The 17,131-nt window shown below is 43.8% G+C and overlaps 1 protein-coding gene across 1 annotated transcript; it reads left to right on the top strand.

Annotated features, from left to right (window-relative positions):
• Positions 1–514: 514 nt before the first annotated feature.
• LOC107116072 (uncharacterized protein K02A2.6-like) lies at positions 515–1,057 on the top strand (the record flags this gene model as incomplete). Its single annotated transcript, XM_015417934.1, has 1 exon — positions 515–1,057. A coding segment is annotated over exon 1 (543 nt), but the record flags the coding sequence as incomplete, so codon positions are not given.
• Positions 1,058–17,131: the final 16,074 nt, after the last annotated feature.

The following is a 17,131-nucleotide window of genomic DNA, read 5'->3' on the forward strand; positions in this document are numbered from 1 at the left end:
GCCCCTGCTAGGGATTTTTGCCCAGGACCGGCAACTCCCTGATGTTATGTCCGCACGCATGTTGCGGTGGGCTTTGTTCCTCTCAGCCTACGAGTTCGACCTGGAGCACAGGCCGGGTAAGGCCATTGGACACGCTGATGCGCTCAGCCGCTGCCCTCTGCCCGGCCAGGACTTGGACCCTGCTCCTACTTGCTCCATTCTAGCTATCGAGGAACTGCCGGAGGCACCTGTGTCTGCTAAGGACATTGCTGCTGCGACAGCAAAAGACTCTGTGCTCAGTCGTGTTATTAACTGGGTGTGGAGGGGGTGGCCGGCAGGAACGTTGGAGCCGGAGTTCAAACCGTACAAAACGCGGGAAAGCGAAATGTCGGTATCAAAGGGCTGTTTGCTGTGGGGGAACAGAGTGATTGTACCGCAACGCTGGCGCGAAAAAGTGCTGAAATCACTACACGAGGGCCATCCCGGCATGGTGCATATGAAGGCTCTGGCCCGGGGATATGTATGGTGGCCTGGGATGGATGCTGACATTGAAGAGTGGGTACGGGGGTGTACGCCATGCCAGCAGGCGAGACCCGAACCGCCAACCGCCTTCCCACAGAAATGGGAATCGGCGGGAAAGCCTTGGTCGAGGCTGCACATAGATTTGGCGGGCCCAGTACAGGGTCAAATGTTTTTGATTGTGGTGGACTCTTTTTCGAAATGGTTGGAAGTGGCGCCAATGTCTACCACCACTTCCACTGCTGTTATAAATGTGTTGCGCCGCTTAATTGCCACGCATGGGTTGCCTGATGTCCTGGTAAGCGATAACGGCGCTCAGTTCGTGTCGCAAGAGTTTGCTCAATTCCTGGCTAACAATGGCATCAGGCAAATTACGTCTGCCCCGTTCCACCCAGCATCGAACGGGCAGGCAGAGCGAATGGTCCGCACGACCAAGGATGCGCTTGCCAAGCTAACATCCGGGGATTGGGGAGTGAAACTAGCGTCATTCCTTCTACGGCAACACGTAACGCCGTGCTCTGCCACAGGCCGCAGCCCGGCCGAACTATTGATGGGGCGACGCCTAGCGTCTTTGCTGGATAGGCTGCATCCAGACCTCAACGACTTGAGGCCCCAGCAGCAGAGTGTTCCCAATAAGGTCCGCACATACGAGTGCGGAGATACTGTGTTCGCCAAGAACTATGCTGGGGGACATTCGTGGCTTCCAGCCACTGTAACTGAGGTAGTGGGTTCCCGCATGTATGTAGTCCAGCTTGCGGACGGGCGCAAATGGAGGCGACATGTGGACCAGTTGAGGCAGCGGTGGGCGACTGGCCGCCCCACCTCGCAACCTGCCGAGCTACCTGATTCCGAGGACCTTCCACAACCTCTTCCGGAGGTGAGTTCTGATGTGCCCGAGGGCCCCAGTACTGTCCGCGAGCCAGGGCAGACCCCTACTCAAAGACCCATTGCTAGTGATGGAAGTGCTCCTGACTCTGAGGTCCCAGAGTCGTACAATACTCCCCAGAATGAAAGGTGCCCTGAACCTGTACAGCTACGCAGGTCTCAGAGATCGCGCAGAGCGCCAATGTACCTAAGCGATTATGATTGTACATAGTGTTTTTGCTTAGGGGGGAGGGATTTGTTATGTATTGAGATGTATATGACTGCCTTGTGAACTGTGCCATTGAGATGCCATGTTAAGCTTCGCCCTGGGCTAGGATCCTAATGTAACCAATAGGAGCCCTAGCCCAGAATATGTTTGCCAATCACCGTGCAGAGCGGGATCGCTTGTGATTGGTCCTTATTGCTTCAACCTCATAGGTTGCTTATTGTACAGTGGGTGTGGCTACATTAGCCGGGAATGTTTAAATATAGAGCAGCCAGTGTATGTGTTGGTTCGAATGATGGTTCTGGCTGGCGATCGTTGTACCGTGTTCGGAGAAGTAACAGAGCTGAAGAATAAACCGCATTCTTGCTGAATCACTCTCCGACTTCTTTGTTAAGCGCACGACTTAACAGGTATGTTTGCTGGTCTGTAGGTTTCTGGTATAAGGTGGTGTCTATGCATCCATTGTGTATTTTTACAGTAGTATCCAGAAAATGCCTTTCTTGCATAGATTGGTTCATTGTCAGGTTAATGGTGGGGTGAAACTTGTTGAATGCCTGGTGGAATATGGGCTTCTTTACCATGTTTACAGACAATAGAAAATGTTATCAGTGTATCACAGGTATAAAAGAAGTATGAGTGGGTGGGAGTTTAGGAAGCATTGCTCCAAGTCAGCTATAAAGATGTTGGCATACTGTGGGGCCATGCAGGTGCATATCTTAAGGATTGCTGCCATTTGTTAAGGTAACTAGCGGTCAAATCACTACTAATTTATAACATGTAATTGTAGTAAATTGACACCTTTATTTTGTTTTTGACCAAGGGATAAATCAAAGTTATTCAACTCTACCCTCACTTGAGGATTGTGGATTTTTTTGATCCACAAACTTACATAAATGTAAATGTTGAAACCATAGGATAGAATATCCACTACACTGACTTACTGCTTCACAGGATACAAACTCATTATTTTTACTCATAGAAATGATCCAATTTAATCACTCTCCAATTGTTACATTGCTGCTCAGTCCATCTTATTTTTAAACTTAATTCAAGAACAGCCAACACTACTTATTCCATGTAGATATAACACTATTGATTGTCATTTTTTCAATGAATTTTTTTGTCTCAAATTCTTCTTTAGAAAAATCGAAGAGACATATAAGATGTCACAGAATCTAAGATGCCCCCAAAATTATTTGTTCATGAAACCATTGAACTAACCTTTGGATTTTAGATGTATAATAGAAAGAGAAATTTGGAATTGTAAGACCTCCCAGTTTCCATTTTTTGTTGTGCCTGTTTCCAATTAATTCTTGGTGTTTTTCTTTCCCACAGAAAAGTCCAAGGTATACTTTTGACATTTATTGATATCCATTTCCAAAATATAAGCTGGGAAGTGTTTTTTTTTTTTGAAAAAACACTTTAAGAGGATCAACATTTTAATGATATTGACCCTATCCAACAGTGGTAAATTCAAAAAAGACCTGTGTAGTAATTTATCCTTAATTTCTTTAATAACTGGGGTTGAGTCATATTTAAAAAATAAATTTACATCTACTGGGGTATGTGCCCCCAGATACCTAATTACTTTTGAGATTGATAATCTGTGTAGTTTTCTCCATGAAGCACTTCCTTTGTTGTATCAAATAACAATATTTCTGTTTTAGAAATGTTTATCTTGTACCTGATACTAAGGCATATTTGTCAATCATCTTTGTCATATCAGGCGTATTAATGGTTGTGACAAAGACTACTAACCATCATCAGCATAATGACTCAATTTATAATGGTGGTCCTTAATTTTTATACCGTGGATCTCCAATGATTCTCTGCTATGAAAAGCTAATGGTTCCATAGCAATTGCAAAGAGCAATAATTATAAGGCATCTCTGCCTGACACCACTAAATATTATAAAGGAAGGGGAAAGACAACCTGAAATTGCCAATTTCCCTAAAGATTCAGAATAAATTATGATGGCTTAATTCATATATCCAGTCCAAACCCAAAGGCTTGCAGCACCACCAGCAAGAATTTGGTTTCAATACCTTATCCGCATTGAGGAGTATAAATGCAGCTTTAAGTTTTTCATTACTGAGGTATTCAACAAAATTACATGCTTTTCTTATGTTCCCTGTTGTAAGAAAGATAGGGTAGAAATGAAGTGAATAAACAGGTAGGCTAGAAAAAAAAACCTATAGTGTCTTGGTCAAGAGTGATGAAATTTTTAAAACCTAGCCTTCAGGGTCAATGTCTAAAATACATAACCAAATTCTCTTCACTTTGCTATTCCAAACCTCTAATTTTAATGCTTGTTTTCCTATTTTTATTATCAAGGTCCTCATTTTTTAATCCAGTTCCTCAGTTTCTTTGTAGTTCTTATTAATTATAACCTCATGGTTATTAACCTCATTTTCTAAGGCCTCTTTTTTACACAGTTCTACTTTAACCTTAACCTCTTTAATCTCTACCAACGGTCTTAAAATCTCCTCCCTCTTTTTCTCATTATAATGAGTGTTTCTTCAAGCTCTCCTGTTTTATTTTAAATTTTGAGTCTGTTCAATCTTTGTGTAATTTTTTTATTCAAATTTCTGAAACTAATTCAAGAATTTTTTTTAGATTACTTCAAATGGTGGAAAGATAGAAGCTTCCATGGGACAAGAGTGTGGTGAAGGAGCTTTGGAATTTTCAGTTGGTTGACTACTTAATTACTATCATTTTATTACCAAAAAGTACTAAAATTTCTAAATACTAACTTAGAATTACAGCTATTACTTAACTACAAGGTTAACCATGAGACTAAGGGATTATCTGAATATTTCTTACAAAGTAATCATATAGTTACCCTAACATCATTGACCATAAATGGAATAACCTACCTTTCGCCTCTCAAGTTAGTGAAAACTGCAATATACAAAAGAAGAAGAAAGACCAGCAGAGGTTCATGTGGTCCTGTCTTCATTCTCTGAGGACCCATAGCATGTGCCTATGGCATGGTTATAGGCTTAAATAGAGGATCTTAAGTAGAGGCAGGCACTGAATGGCATCTCACATCTTAACAATTGGTCTGAATTTCAAGTGGGGAAGGGTCACGCCTTTTTCTTTCCTCTTCATTGGAGGTTGCTGAGGCACTGTTCCATGTGGATGGACAGAGGAGGGTCTTTCCCACCAAGGGTGGCAAGTAACTTGCCACTCCCACTCCCACTTCCCCATCACCTCTCTGACTTCCACATTTCTTTTGACTGTGCATCAAATTTTTCATCATAATGAATGTCAATCAAGTTTATTGATTAGTCACGATTTCTGGTGTCAGGCTGGAGATCTTAAATTTGTCAAATTATACAGGAATAAAAATGGCTTGCTGAGCCCCTTAATTAAGCTTTGTAACCTGAGCTATATAAAGTCTGTTCATATTACAGTGAATGCACATACAATTTACATGATTTTTTTTTACACATGCATTGAGTAATTGTCATGTTGTGCTGGACTCATGTACATTTGAATGAGTGGTTTAAATCCCACATTGATCCAGGTACTGGTCCTCCATTTCATTTGTAACATGAGCGTGTGTTGGCTCTTTCTTACAAGCAGATATATGCATGCATACCGGGATATTATACATGTTCAATGCAACATGTGAACAGGGCTATAGATGGAAAGCTGTAGCAATGTTGCTAAATTCAACTCTGTAAGGCAGAACTGCACCTTTAAGGTGATAGAAGCTATATCATTTCCTAGGGGGATCAGATCTTCTTGCACTTTGAACTGGAAGTATAGCATTTCTGGGTTTTTTTTAAAAATGAGGGGTTGGATTTGGAGGTCTACGTTTAGGGAGTAAGGATTCTGAATTCATCGCATTTAAGTCAAAATACTGAAAAGTGAAAAGTGTGCATATATCTAAAGTGTATTTAATAAGCTCATGCCTATAGGATTAAAGAAGAAAAGTTTGCAAAATGGATCCTATCCCATAGGCTGTCTTGTAGAAAAAAGATTCAACAATTACCTGAGAATCCTTGTTTTTCCAAACATAATTTAAAGTGAAGCCCAAGGCAGGCAATGTATGGTAATTCAGTCTTTTCCAAAATCTTTTTGCTTTATTTAGAATTTTATTTAAGGATAATTCACATTTTAATTCCTGAACCTTAAAACATTTTAACAATATTCAACTTAATTTATTTGCAATTTTTAATGATTTTATGGAATGTTTTATTTTCAGTGGGGAGCAGGAGGAATCAAATGTATCTTGTTCCTGTCAAACTTGCTAACGCAGCTTGTTAAACAAATCTGACATTTTATATCTGCTTCAGCTCATGATGGATGTTGACAACAATCATCCAAGCAAAACATACCGAAATACTGCTTACACTGTACATACTTATAGAAATCATCACAAAATAGTGAATTAGTGAATACAAAAAAAGTATTTATATCTAGGAAAACAGCAAAATATGAAACCCTTGAATGAAATGACACTAAGAGTATAAAAGCCACACCCCAACTATCTGAAGCGTACCAGTGGATGTGAAATTTCCTTGCTTTCACCTTGCCCCAGCAGTCCCTTCCAGAAGCACGATGCTGGGAGCTATAGAGACAAAAAGTCATGCAGGTTAGGAAGCCTCAGAGTAGAATGAGAAACTGGCTGAATATCTCTTATCCCTCTTCTGCAAATGTAGCTCCATGATCAGAAAGAGAGGAGGGGGCAATTTCACCTGGTTCCCCTGCTTACTCCAGCTCCTTGACACATGGCTTTTCCCCCATGTGGGTTTCATGTCTCTAGATTTTATCTTCTTGGGGCTCAAAGGGGACAAGTGTGAGAAAGGGAATGTGGGGCAAATCCATGTGCATTTTGCTGGCAGTTGGTTGGATACCACAAAATGTCAGCTCAAGAAAAAAGTAGATTCTAACATAGTTCAGATACAGCCATCATTGTCCCTTACGCTACTCATTCATTTATTGCCAGATGACAGAATAGGATTGAACTGAGACAGACTGTTACTTCAAGTCATTGACTTTTTATTGCCAGTAGTATGGCAGATGCTATAGAGAATGTTGAAGTGACATTTCTGTTTGCTGTTACTGTCTTGTTAGGTAGAAACATTGAAAGTATAGCATGAAAATGGGGGGAAAGGAATGCTGAAAACTCTCAACACTCTCAAAACACAGAAAGTAAAAAATTACCAACTCTAAACCAGGCAAAGAAGTGCTGAGTTTCACCCAAGCCTTTGCTAGCAGCAATACGAGATAGCAACCGGGAAAACTAAAGGCAAGGATTAACCTTTGCTTTGCCTCAAGATGAGGGTTGTTGAGCAATTTTAGTGCAAAACCCACCTCCCACTATACAATTTATCTAATCTGAAAACAAAGGAAGTTTATCCAAGTGTTAAAAAGAGAAGAAAAGAAATAGCATCTGGAATGGATACTTCTAATTGAGAGAAGGAGCAATTCTTATACAAATCTTACTTATAGGTAAACACAAAAGGAAGATTAAACAGTCATCTAATTAGAAAATTTCCCTAGGTCTCTGTTCTTTACTTTTTCACTGGAATCCCTCTGGGATCCTCCCAGTCAAGGATACCACCCATGACTCAATTGAGCTGCCCCTCAAAAAATGAAGAACAGAAAAAGGATGCTTCTGGCTTTTAATTTTCCACCCAATTCCTATGACTGTGGTACCTCATTGGCTTATTTTCCCCACAGTTTAAATTTCTACTGGCATTTTCTCCACTGTGAACCCCTGATCTTTAGATGTGGGGACTGTTAGTTTACCCAAGGAAGTCATCAGTCACTGTTGATAGGTTACCTGGGTCTTGGGTAATCTCTGCCTTTTCTCTGGTGTTTCTTGGCCAAATGGCCATATTGCTGGATATTATGGCCTTGCGAGACCTGGTTTAGGTATTACAAACACACACAGAAAATGATGTTTTAGAAGAGCTCTGGGTCACCACAGAGATTGTGTAAGAAAGGAATATTTTCAAGTGACTTTTAATGTACATTTCAAAATATAAAGAAGAAATAATTTTTTATTTTTTTTATCATTCGATTTATATACCGCCCTAACCCCCCCATGGGGGTCTCTGGGCAGTTTACAGTTTGTAGTGCTAGTCACTTTGTAATTCCCTAACTATGGGCACATTCTCAGGGGTTGGGTCAGCCTACCTAGCACCCCGGTGGTGGCGGCTCTCCCTTCTGGCCTCCGGCCTCTGGCTTCCTCGGCTCTCAGCTGTCTTCCTTCGGTCAGCAGGACATCTCTCTCGTGGCGCTTCTCCGGCAAGGCAGCTTTCTCGGCGTGTTGATTCGTCTCTCCCGGCCTCGGCTCTATCCAGTAGGCTCCGCCGCGCCGGGAGATGAAAGCTATGGTGGAAGCTATGTGAGGTTGCTCTGGACAGAGGCAGAAGATGCCAAAGGTTGTAATTCTAAAGACACTTTCATGAGACTAAGACACTTTCATGAGATTAAGCCCCACTGAATTTCATGAGATTTACTTTTGAGCAGTGTTCACTCAGTGTGAGTTAGCTCACAGTTTTTTAGCCTCTGGCTCACACATTTTTGTATTAGCTCAGGAAGGATGGCTCCAGAGCAAACTAATTTATGTAGTAGCCAAATTGCTTGCTCACAACTTTAATGCCAGTAGCTCACAAAGTAAAACTTTTGCTCGCAAGACTCCACACCTTAGAGGGAGCATTGCTTTTGAGGAAACTTGCTTGGAATTGTTTTGTAAAGCACATAGATCTTTTTTAGTAAAAGAACCTTGAACTCACCTTGCAAGGCTCATGTAAAGAGAAACAGCTGTCTTTGTCTCTCAGTTTCATAAGGCCAGAACCTTAGCAGTTAAATGCAACCATCATATTCAGAGAAAGAATGACTTTGAGTCTTGGGCACTGGGAATAAAAACCTCTGCTGGTGACTTTTGATAGGTATCCAGTTTATTTATTTCTATGTTACCTTTCCATTCAACTCAGGGTTCCCAAGGTGGAAATCATTAAATCATTGAAACAAGGAAGTCTTCATCCACTGGCAGAAGACAAAATGAATCTCTCTGGGGATGGAGTTTAAAAGTTTCAGTGCAATGACCAAGAAGGCCCTTTATTCTTACCCATCTAGTTTCAGATGGTGGGGGCACCCAAAGGAGGGCTTCTGAAGATGAGTGGAATGGTTAGGTAGCTTCATACGGGAATTTACCAGTAGACAACAAGAATTCTAAAAACTGATGCAGTGGGATGCTGTAGAACATACAATTTTCTACCATGAAGTAGAAAACATAACTAAGGCACATAAATGCATTGTGGTGTTGGACGTATACAGTACTGTACAGAGAACGCAGAATTTATCATGGGGAGGGAGTTCAGTGTCCCATTGGAAAGCCAATAGGTGAGAAAGCCATTCAATATTAGTGGGAGTAAATCAGGGTAAGTGTTCAGCATATCATCCTATGTATAATGCACAAGCATCATCAAAATAGTGCTGGTGCATACTATAGTGCAATGAGGCATGTGCCAGTAGAACAGTTTTATGATCAGGCTGTTGGCCACTTTGTACAATTTTACCCAAAACAATAAATGAGGCATCACTAAGAACTGAAATAGGATAATGCTTTGTAGATGGTCCATTAGGTGGTCAGCAGACATACCAGCGTATCTGGATATAAGCCAGTTTAGATCCACTAAATTTAATTTAAATTTAGCATTTATAGGAATCACAGAATTGTCAAGATGGGAAGGCCTGGGGTAATCCAGTTTAATGCTCTCCATGCTCACTGTTTCCTCAACCCAATTTGTTTGCTCAGCAGAAAAAAATGTGCCCTTTGATAATCATAAGAATATTCTGCTACAAGTGGTAAGAAGGAGAACCATGCCAGATGTTTCTGTGGGATAAGGAACATAATTAAGAGAACTATATGACTTCTATATAAATAGAAGTATATGAATGCTGCAATACAAGGCAAGTGAAGAGTTATGCTCCCCCCCCCATAAGGTGCCCCTTCCTCCATTGTTTCCAATGGAGAGAAAAAACAGCAAAAAAATCAAGGGCAAAAGAAGTCAAAATCCCAGAGAATCTCTGCAATAGAAATTGAAGGTGGAGGGCATGTTTGCAAGCCCAGCAGAACCAGTTCAGGGATTTCCCCAGGGACTTTAAAGGAAGCAGTGGTGAGGCCACTCTTAAAGAAGCCATCTTTGGATCCTACTGATCCATCCAACTCCTGCCCAGTTGCAGATCTTTTGTTCCTGGGCAAAGTAGCTGAGAGAGCAGCAGCTGAGCAGCTCCAGACATTCCTGGATGACACCCTGGTTCTTGGTCCCCTCCAATCTGGCGTCCGCCCTAGCTATGGGATGAAGATTGTGTTGGTCACCCTCACAGATGACCTCCCTAGACACCAGGATAAATTATGAATTTGGTGCCTAATTGGCACCACCTTATTTTTAAATTGTTACTATGTTAATTTTGTTTTAATGTATGATATTGTTTTAACTTGTACCCCACCCTGATCCTTCGATACAGGGGAGGGTGGGTTAGAAATCTAACAAACAACAAACAAATAAACCCAACAGGACTAAGGTCAAGCCAGGAAAGTGCTTTGGGGGGAAATGTCAGACATAGGTTCAAATGTATATAAAATGGACCCTCTGCAAGCTACACACACCGAATGCATAGGAAACCTCACCCTTCCACCTGCCTCTCTGTCATCTCTTCAAACTGGGGGCAGATTATCCTTCTGGGGTCCCCAGTGCTCTCTCTAGACAAAACAGCTGCAGTTACAGCCAGGAGTCTATGGAACAGCTCAGGAACAAGCCAGTGACACCGAAGTCACATGGAAAAATCACCTAGGCAGACTTCCCCAGTCAGACACTGGAAGCAAGGGAAACATCCCCTCTATGCTTACACAGCTTCCCCCCAATTCTCCAAAGGCAGATTCTGAAGGACAGAAAGGCAGACATCCCCCAGAGTTCTGACAGGGGCTCTCAAAGTAACCCACAACAGCTTGGTAGGCACCCTAGCCCCACCCCACACAATCAAAGGAAGTAGAGGAATCAGGGGTCATTTCATAGAAAAAGAGCTAGGGGAACTCATTAGCATAACTCATTAGCATATGCCACACCCCCTGACTTCAGGGGCCCGGCGGTGGACCTGCAAGGCCAGCGGGAGTGCGAGGAAGCCCCGCCAAGGCCCTCCCTGGCCCGAGGCAGGCAGGGGTGGGGAGAGGCGAGGAGGAAGCAACTTACCCTCCCTCTTCTCCTGCCTCCTCTTGGCTGAATGAGGGCTGGAAGCTGGGCGGCCGGAAGCAGGGGGCGGGGCTTCGTCATGTGCCCCGCCCCCTGCACCTCACCCGGGGAACTGCGTTCCCCCGCGTTCCCCCCCGAAATGACCTCTGAGAGGAATGACGTTTGAAGCAGGCTCTCAGCATTGCTCCCAGTACTACAGAATATGGTTTAAACATTATGAAGTGTTAAAAGCCACTCATCTGCTTGCTTCAAATTTCTGAATACCTCTCTGTGTTGTGAGGGCGAAAGTGGGTACAAAGTGTGCTTGTCATGGGAGAAAGATGACTTCCATCCCCTGAATAACACAGACCCCCGTCCCCAGGCACCAAACCCATCCTGCCAGGACAATGGAGCCCTGCCCTAGCAGGGCATCACAAGGGTTCTCAGAGCTTCCTTTCCTTAACTGTTCCAGGTACTCTCCACAGAGGCAAAGATTTGTTAGAATTGTCCAGCAGTTGCTAACACTCTTTGTTCACACTGACAGAAGTGATTCAGAGGTGGGGGGAAAGCATAGAATTTGAAAACATTTCTGCACCCTCCCCAGTAACCCCTGTGTGGCAGAGTTTCAAGTGTGCCACACCCATGTCAGGAGGAGCACAAACTCCCAACACTCGTCCTCCTCTATCCTCTACAGGCACCTGCAAAGGGTGCACCCCACTATGTTGCCACTAGAGGGGAAAAGTGGTGGCCAATGGGAGATAGAAGAGGCCCACTCCCTCTCAGCAGGGAGAAGCAGAGGGTGAGCAGGAAATCCCTCCAAGAAAGGCTCCCTGCACTCAGGCTGCAGTGGGTGGGACATCAAGGCAGGCCACCCTCCAGGAAGTCAAAGGGACTATGTGTATGGCCCAGAAACCAGTTCCTCACCTTGTTGGCAAAATGATTGCTGTGAATGGCCAGCCCTTCTCCTTCCTGGAGGACGTAGCCTTTGGCTGGCTGCAGTGGTGATGGTCAAGGCTCAGGTCTCTAGAACACAAGGCAGAACTTTGGACTTCATGGCAGACCTCTGGAGCAGCCAGCAGGACTGTCAGGGCATGGCCCAGGCCCCAGGAAGGGACAGCACTGCCTCTGGGCTGCAGAATGGTTCTGCTCCATGTGCAGGGCGTGGATGCAGACCACATTGCACAAAACATCATTGCAATGTGATACAGAGTAGCCTGAGGGCAGCTTGATGGCGGCAACATTGTCCATGGCTACATGATCACAAATGCTGGCACCAGCATGCTGGCTGAGGTGAAGCATGCGCCCCTCAAGGAGATTGTCTGCCTGGCATACACACTTCAGCTAGTGGTGAAGGATGCTCTGGGACTGGGGAGTACTGTCAAGGCCACTTGGGAACTTGCCCCCCTCAAGATGCAGTTCTTGCTTGGGACCTGCTGGTGCCTGGTTGCCTACTTCTCATGCAGCATCAAGTCTATACATTTGCTGTGTGAGAGGCAGGGGGAAGGGGATGAGGAACTCCACCTACACCATGATTGCAAGTTTGGTGGAGGAGAAGAGGAGCTCAGCATCATTTCCAATGATTTTGCTGACCCACTCCCAAATGGTGTGTGCCCTCAAGCCCTTCCAGGACACCACCAATGTTCTGTGCACCCTTATGGCCAGCCTGGAGCAAGTCGTCCCTCTGATACGAGGGCTGGACCAAGTGCTGGCCTCCACACTGGAGCTGGCTGTTCTCCCATGGGTCAGGGCATGGCAGAGAGGTTGCAGGTGGGCATCACCACCAATGCTCCCTCTAAGCTGTGGAATCTTGTGAGCAAAAAGTCTACTTTGTGAGTTACTGGCATTAAAGTTGTAAGTGAGCAATTTGACTACTGCATAAATTAGTTTGCCCTGGAGCCATCTGTCCTGAGCTAAGACAAAAATGTGTGAACCAGAGGCTAAAAAAACTGTGAGCTAGCTCACACTAACTCAGCTTAGAGGGAACACTGATCACCACCAGGTTGCATCCTCTCTGCCAATAAAGGGAGTATAAGCTGGCCTATATCTGTGACCCCTGGATGAAAGGTAGCATTGTTCTCCTGAATATACAACTCTTGCAATGGAAGCATAAACTCTTCAAAGAAGTGCAGAGGCTACATAACAGATGTGGCCAGAGGGAACAGTGGGTAGAAGAGGTGGAAGAGGAGGAGGAGCTGAAGCCCAGCACCTCTGCCTCAAAGAGCCAAACCAGAGAGAATCTCCACTACTGGTTGTCAGTAGTGAACTGGGAGGTCAGCAGTGGTGGGGATGCAATGGCATAGGATTTGGCAGAGGTGATGGTGATAGAGTACCTTGTCAAGTCCCCTGAACCCACCTCTGCAAATCCCTTGGGGTACTGGTTATGCAAGTCTGTCATCTGGTGCAACCTCTCTTGTGTGGCCATGAGCTCTAAGTGCACTGAACACCCAAACCCCAGCAGGGGAGAGGAGTTCACAATCAAAATGTGGGTTCTCAGCATGAGCAGAGAAATGGAGTGACTCAGAGCCCTGAGAAGAAGAAGAGAAGAGATTGGATTTATACCCCGCCTTTCACTACCCAAAGGTGTCTCAGAGCGGCTTACAAACTCCTTTCCCTTCCCCTCCCCACAACAGACACCCTGTGAGGTAGGTGGGGCTGAGAGAGCTCTGACAGAAACTGCCCTTTTTTCAAGAACAGCTCTTATCAGAGCTACGGCTTGCCCAAGGTCATCCAACCAGGTGCAAGTGGAGGAGTGGGGAATCAAACCCGGTTCTCCCAGATTAGAGTCCATGCACTTAACCACTACACCAAACTGGCTCTGAAACCCCAGCAGGGGAGAGGTATTCACAATCAGGAGGGTATGAAATATGGGTTCTAAGGCTGAGGCAGGGTGGCTCAGAGCCCTGAGACCACCTAACAACCCCAAACCCCAGCAGAGGAGAGGGGATCACAATCAAAATGTGGGTTCTCAGCCAAGGCACCAATAGCTAAGCCCCACCGTTTGGCATGGGCAGAGAAACGGTGTGGCTCAGAGCCCTGAGACCACCTAACATCCAAACCCCAGCAGGGGAGAGGTATTCACAATCAGGAAGGTATAAAATGTGTGTTCTCAGCCAAGGTTCCCAGTAGCTAATCCCCAGCACTTGGTGTGAACAGAAAAACGGTGTGGCTCAGAGCCCTGAGTCCACCTAATACCCAAACCCCAGCAGGGGAGAGGAGTTCACAATCAGGAAGGAATAAATGAATGTACTCTGCCAGTCTGCCTTTAACAGGTTCCCTGACTCTCTGTCTAACTGCCAACAGAGGACAGGGTGTGGAGCTGAGTTGATATATAGCTTTCTGATACCATACAGCAGAATGGGAACTCTGTTACTGGCAGCCAGCAGTGCCTGTTAAGTTTGAAGGGCTCCTATTGGTGTTTCCAAGGCAGGAGAATTCCGACCCCCCCTTGTTGGTTTGAAGTTCTGTAAACAGTTTAATTGAGTAGAGACAGTCTGTCTGGAAATGTATCCATTCATGAACCACCATGAACAGCACCAAAGTACATGAAATGTTTGTGCTGGCCACCCTTCATGAACATCGCTTCACAAACCAGTCAAAATTCATGATGCTTTAGTTCATGAACCAGTTCATGTCAATTCCTAATTCTGATTGGATTTCTTTTAAAAAAATATTCCTTTCCACATCCATACAATGACCAGTTGGAACTCAAGAACTGTGATTTATTTTGCCTGTCTCTTAATCCCTCTTTCTTTTTTCCCCTTTCCAAAATGCCAGAGTTGGGATTCTGTTTCTTAATCATGAGTACAAGCACTTCTTGACCGGAATGTTCTTTAATCTATTGTTATGTGCTTCCCACTTTTCCAAGCAGTGAGAAGTTCTAAGGGTTGGTTTCTTTTGAAGAAGAGAACACTGGAGGCTTATGTCATACTTGTAATACTTGTTTAATTTACAAATACACAAATAGAGCACAAGAGCGGCAAAAATGTACTTCATTGGGCAACAGAGCCACTACCCAAATCATATACTACAGAAACAGAGATTGTGCACCTTCACAGTGCTTTAACCAACTTTCAACAGTGTCTGTCTTCTTTTGTTTCTGTTAGAATTTAGACTGTTGTTTCTTCACAAATACACACACATCTGTACCATGCTTTCAACTGGTAAGTAGGGTTGCTGGCCACTGACTGATAACCAGAGGGAGAAGGAGTGGGGTGGAGCTGGGGGAAATGACATTATGCTTTTGGTGCATACCTGGAAAGGAGTCACATGGCTGATGTGATGCTGATGTGATACTCTAGGATTTGGACAAAACTCTATGGTAAAACATCACTTCCAGATATTTGCCATAAGAGATACTCTCAGCAGTAAAACTGCCAGCTCCCCTCATCAAATGAAACAGGACACTCCTAAATGGCTGGTTAAAGAGTGGCCATCCAATGGGAAGATGTAGGAAATGGGCTTTATAATCAAGCCTTGCCCCTTCCTAGCAGGCTTTTGCTCCTTGCTGCCAACCCGCCCACCCTTCCTAAAATATCACAGGATTTGCTAGTCGTAGATCAGCTAATTTTAATAAATCAGAGGGATGACAAACTTGTTAAACCCATGCCATGGTCTTGTGTCTTTATTTGGAGTGCCGGTGCAAGTGACATTGCACCATTGCCACAATGCCACTTTCCCAGACATTGAAAGGGAGGCCTGGTCTCCCTACTGATCAGGATCAGGTCTTCTAGGGGTACCTGGACACTGCCATTTCCTGACAATTAAGACCCCCTGAGATAATGTCAACACTACAGTTGTTCAGATATTACCTCTCCTTTTATCTTTACAAGCATTACACTTTAGGCCAAGTCTGTAGGATAAACTGATTGGCAATAACTAGAACCCAGTCTTGAAAGAATATGTTCTTTCTTACAACAACAACAACAACTAAAGTCAGTGGGGTATGACAGCTCTTCAAACTAATATGAACACCCTCCTACTGCCTCTTCCTTTTTTAGGGTTAAAGGCAGTTTCCTGCATGATGTGAAAAAGGAAAGGCTATTTCCCTTCATTAAAAGAGAGAACATATAATCTACAAAAACAAGGACAAATGGCAGGCAAATGAGCTATACTATTCAACAGTGTTACAGACACAATGAAACTTTCTTAAGGCCATTTCCGACGTGGATGGGACTCAGTTTATATCCAGCATTCATAAAATACTCAGCTTTCCCCTACACTTTGTAAATTCAGCTGCAGTACAATGGGATAGTTGGTTGAAAACACAAAATAACCTACATTTGGGGAAATACTGTGGCATAAAAGACAGTGGCCAATCAAATTCCAGTTGTGTCAAAATATAACATAGGAATCGCACAATTTAGCTCACCCCAAAGCATGATATATTTGACTTTGTAACCTCAAAGGAACGTCGATACTTTCCTGGATTCTGCAGCAGCATTCTGCATTGAATGGCCCCACATGGCCAGTCTGGCCTCCTGGATCCACAGCATGGTAACAGTGAGATTAGATTACAGTAATGTGCTCTGTTTAGTTCTTGCAACAAAGTCAACTTGGAGACTCCAGTGGTTGCAGGATGCCACAGCTTAGTTATTATCAGGAATTACATGCAGCATGCATATTAATCCCTTTGGTTTTCTATTAGCTACCAGGATCTATTTGAGGTACTAGCTGGCACATACAAAACTCTTCATGGCATTTGTTCCTCATATTTGTGTGACCACATCTCCCCCTATGCTCTGTCACAACAGCTTCACTCATTTGAGCAGGGCCTTCAGCAGGTGCCACCCTACAAATGTACAAAAATAACATCTTTCGGCACATGTGCATTCTCTGTTGTGGCCACCATCATATGGAATGACCTGCCTGATGAGGTCAGGAAGGCTCCCATTCTCCTGGCTTTCTGAAAACTATGAAAAACTGAATTATACTGTGACAAAATGGTTCAGAACAATGCTTGAGTGAAGAATCAGGGACTGTGAACTTCACTACTGTATGTAGCTCATACTGTCTGTTGCTGTAAGATCCTACTATGCAATTTTTGCATGGTTTAATATGCCAGCCCTATTCAGATTTATGTTTTGGTTCCAGATGTCTGCAATCCATATCCTATTGCATTGTTTATTGGATGTCCCATCCTATTGACTGTATTGACTAACACTGCGTAACCTACCTTGAATTTCAGTGAAAAAGGTGAATTATAAATAACAAACAAATATAAATAAACAAATTGCAGTTTTCTGTATAAAAATGCATTTTATAATTACTGTCTGCTCTGATACATCCTTAACTAATTCAGTATGTTTCAAGAGATTGAAGGAAACCTCTGAACATTTAAACTTTTTGTTG

The sequence above is a fragment of the Gekko japonicus genome, unplaced genomic scaffold (assembly GCF_001447785.1).
Source record: "Gekko japonicus isolate JY-2015 unplaced genomic scaffold, Gekko_japonicus_V1.1 scaffold840, whole genome shotgun sequence".
NCBI lineage: Eukaryota > Metazoa > Chordata > Lepidosauria > Squamata > Gekkonidae > Gekko > Gekko japonicus.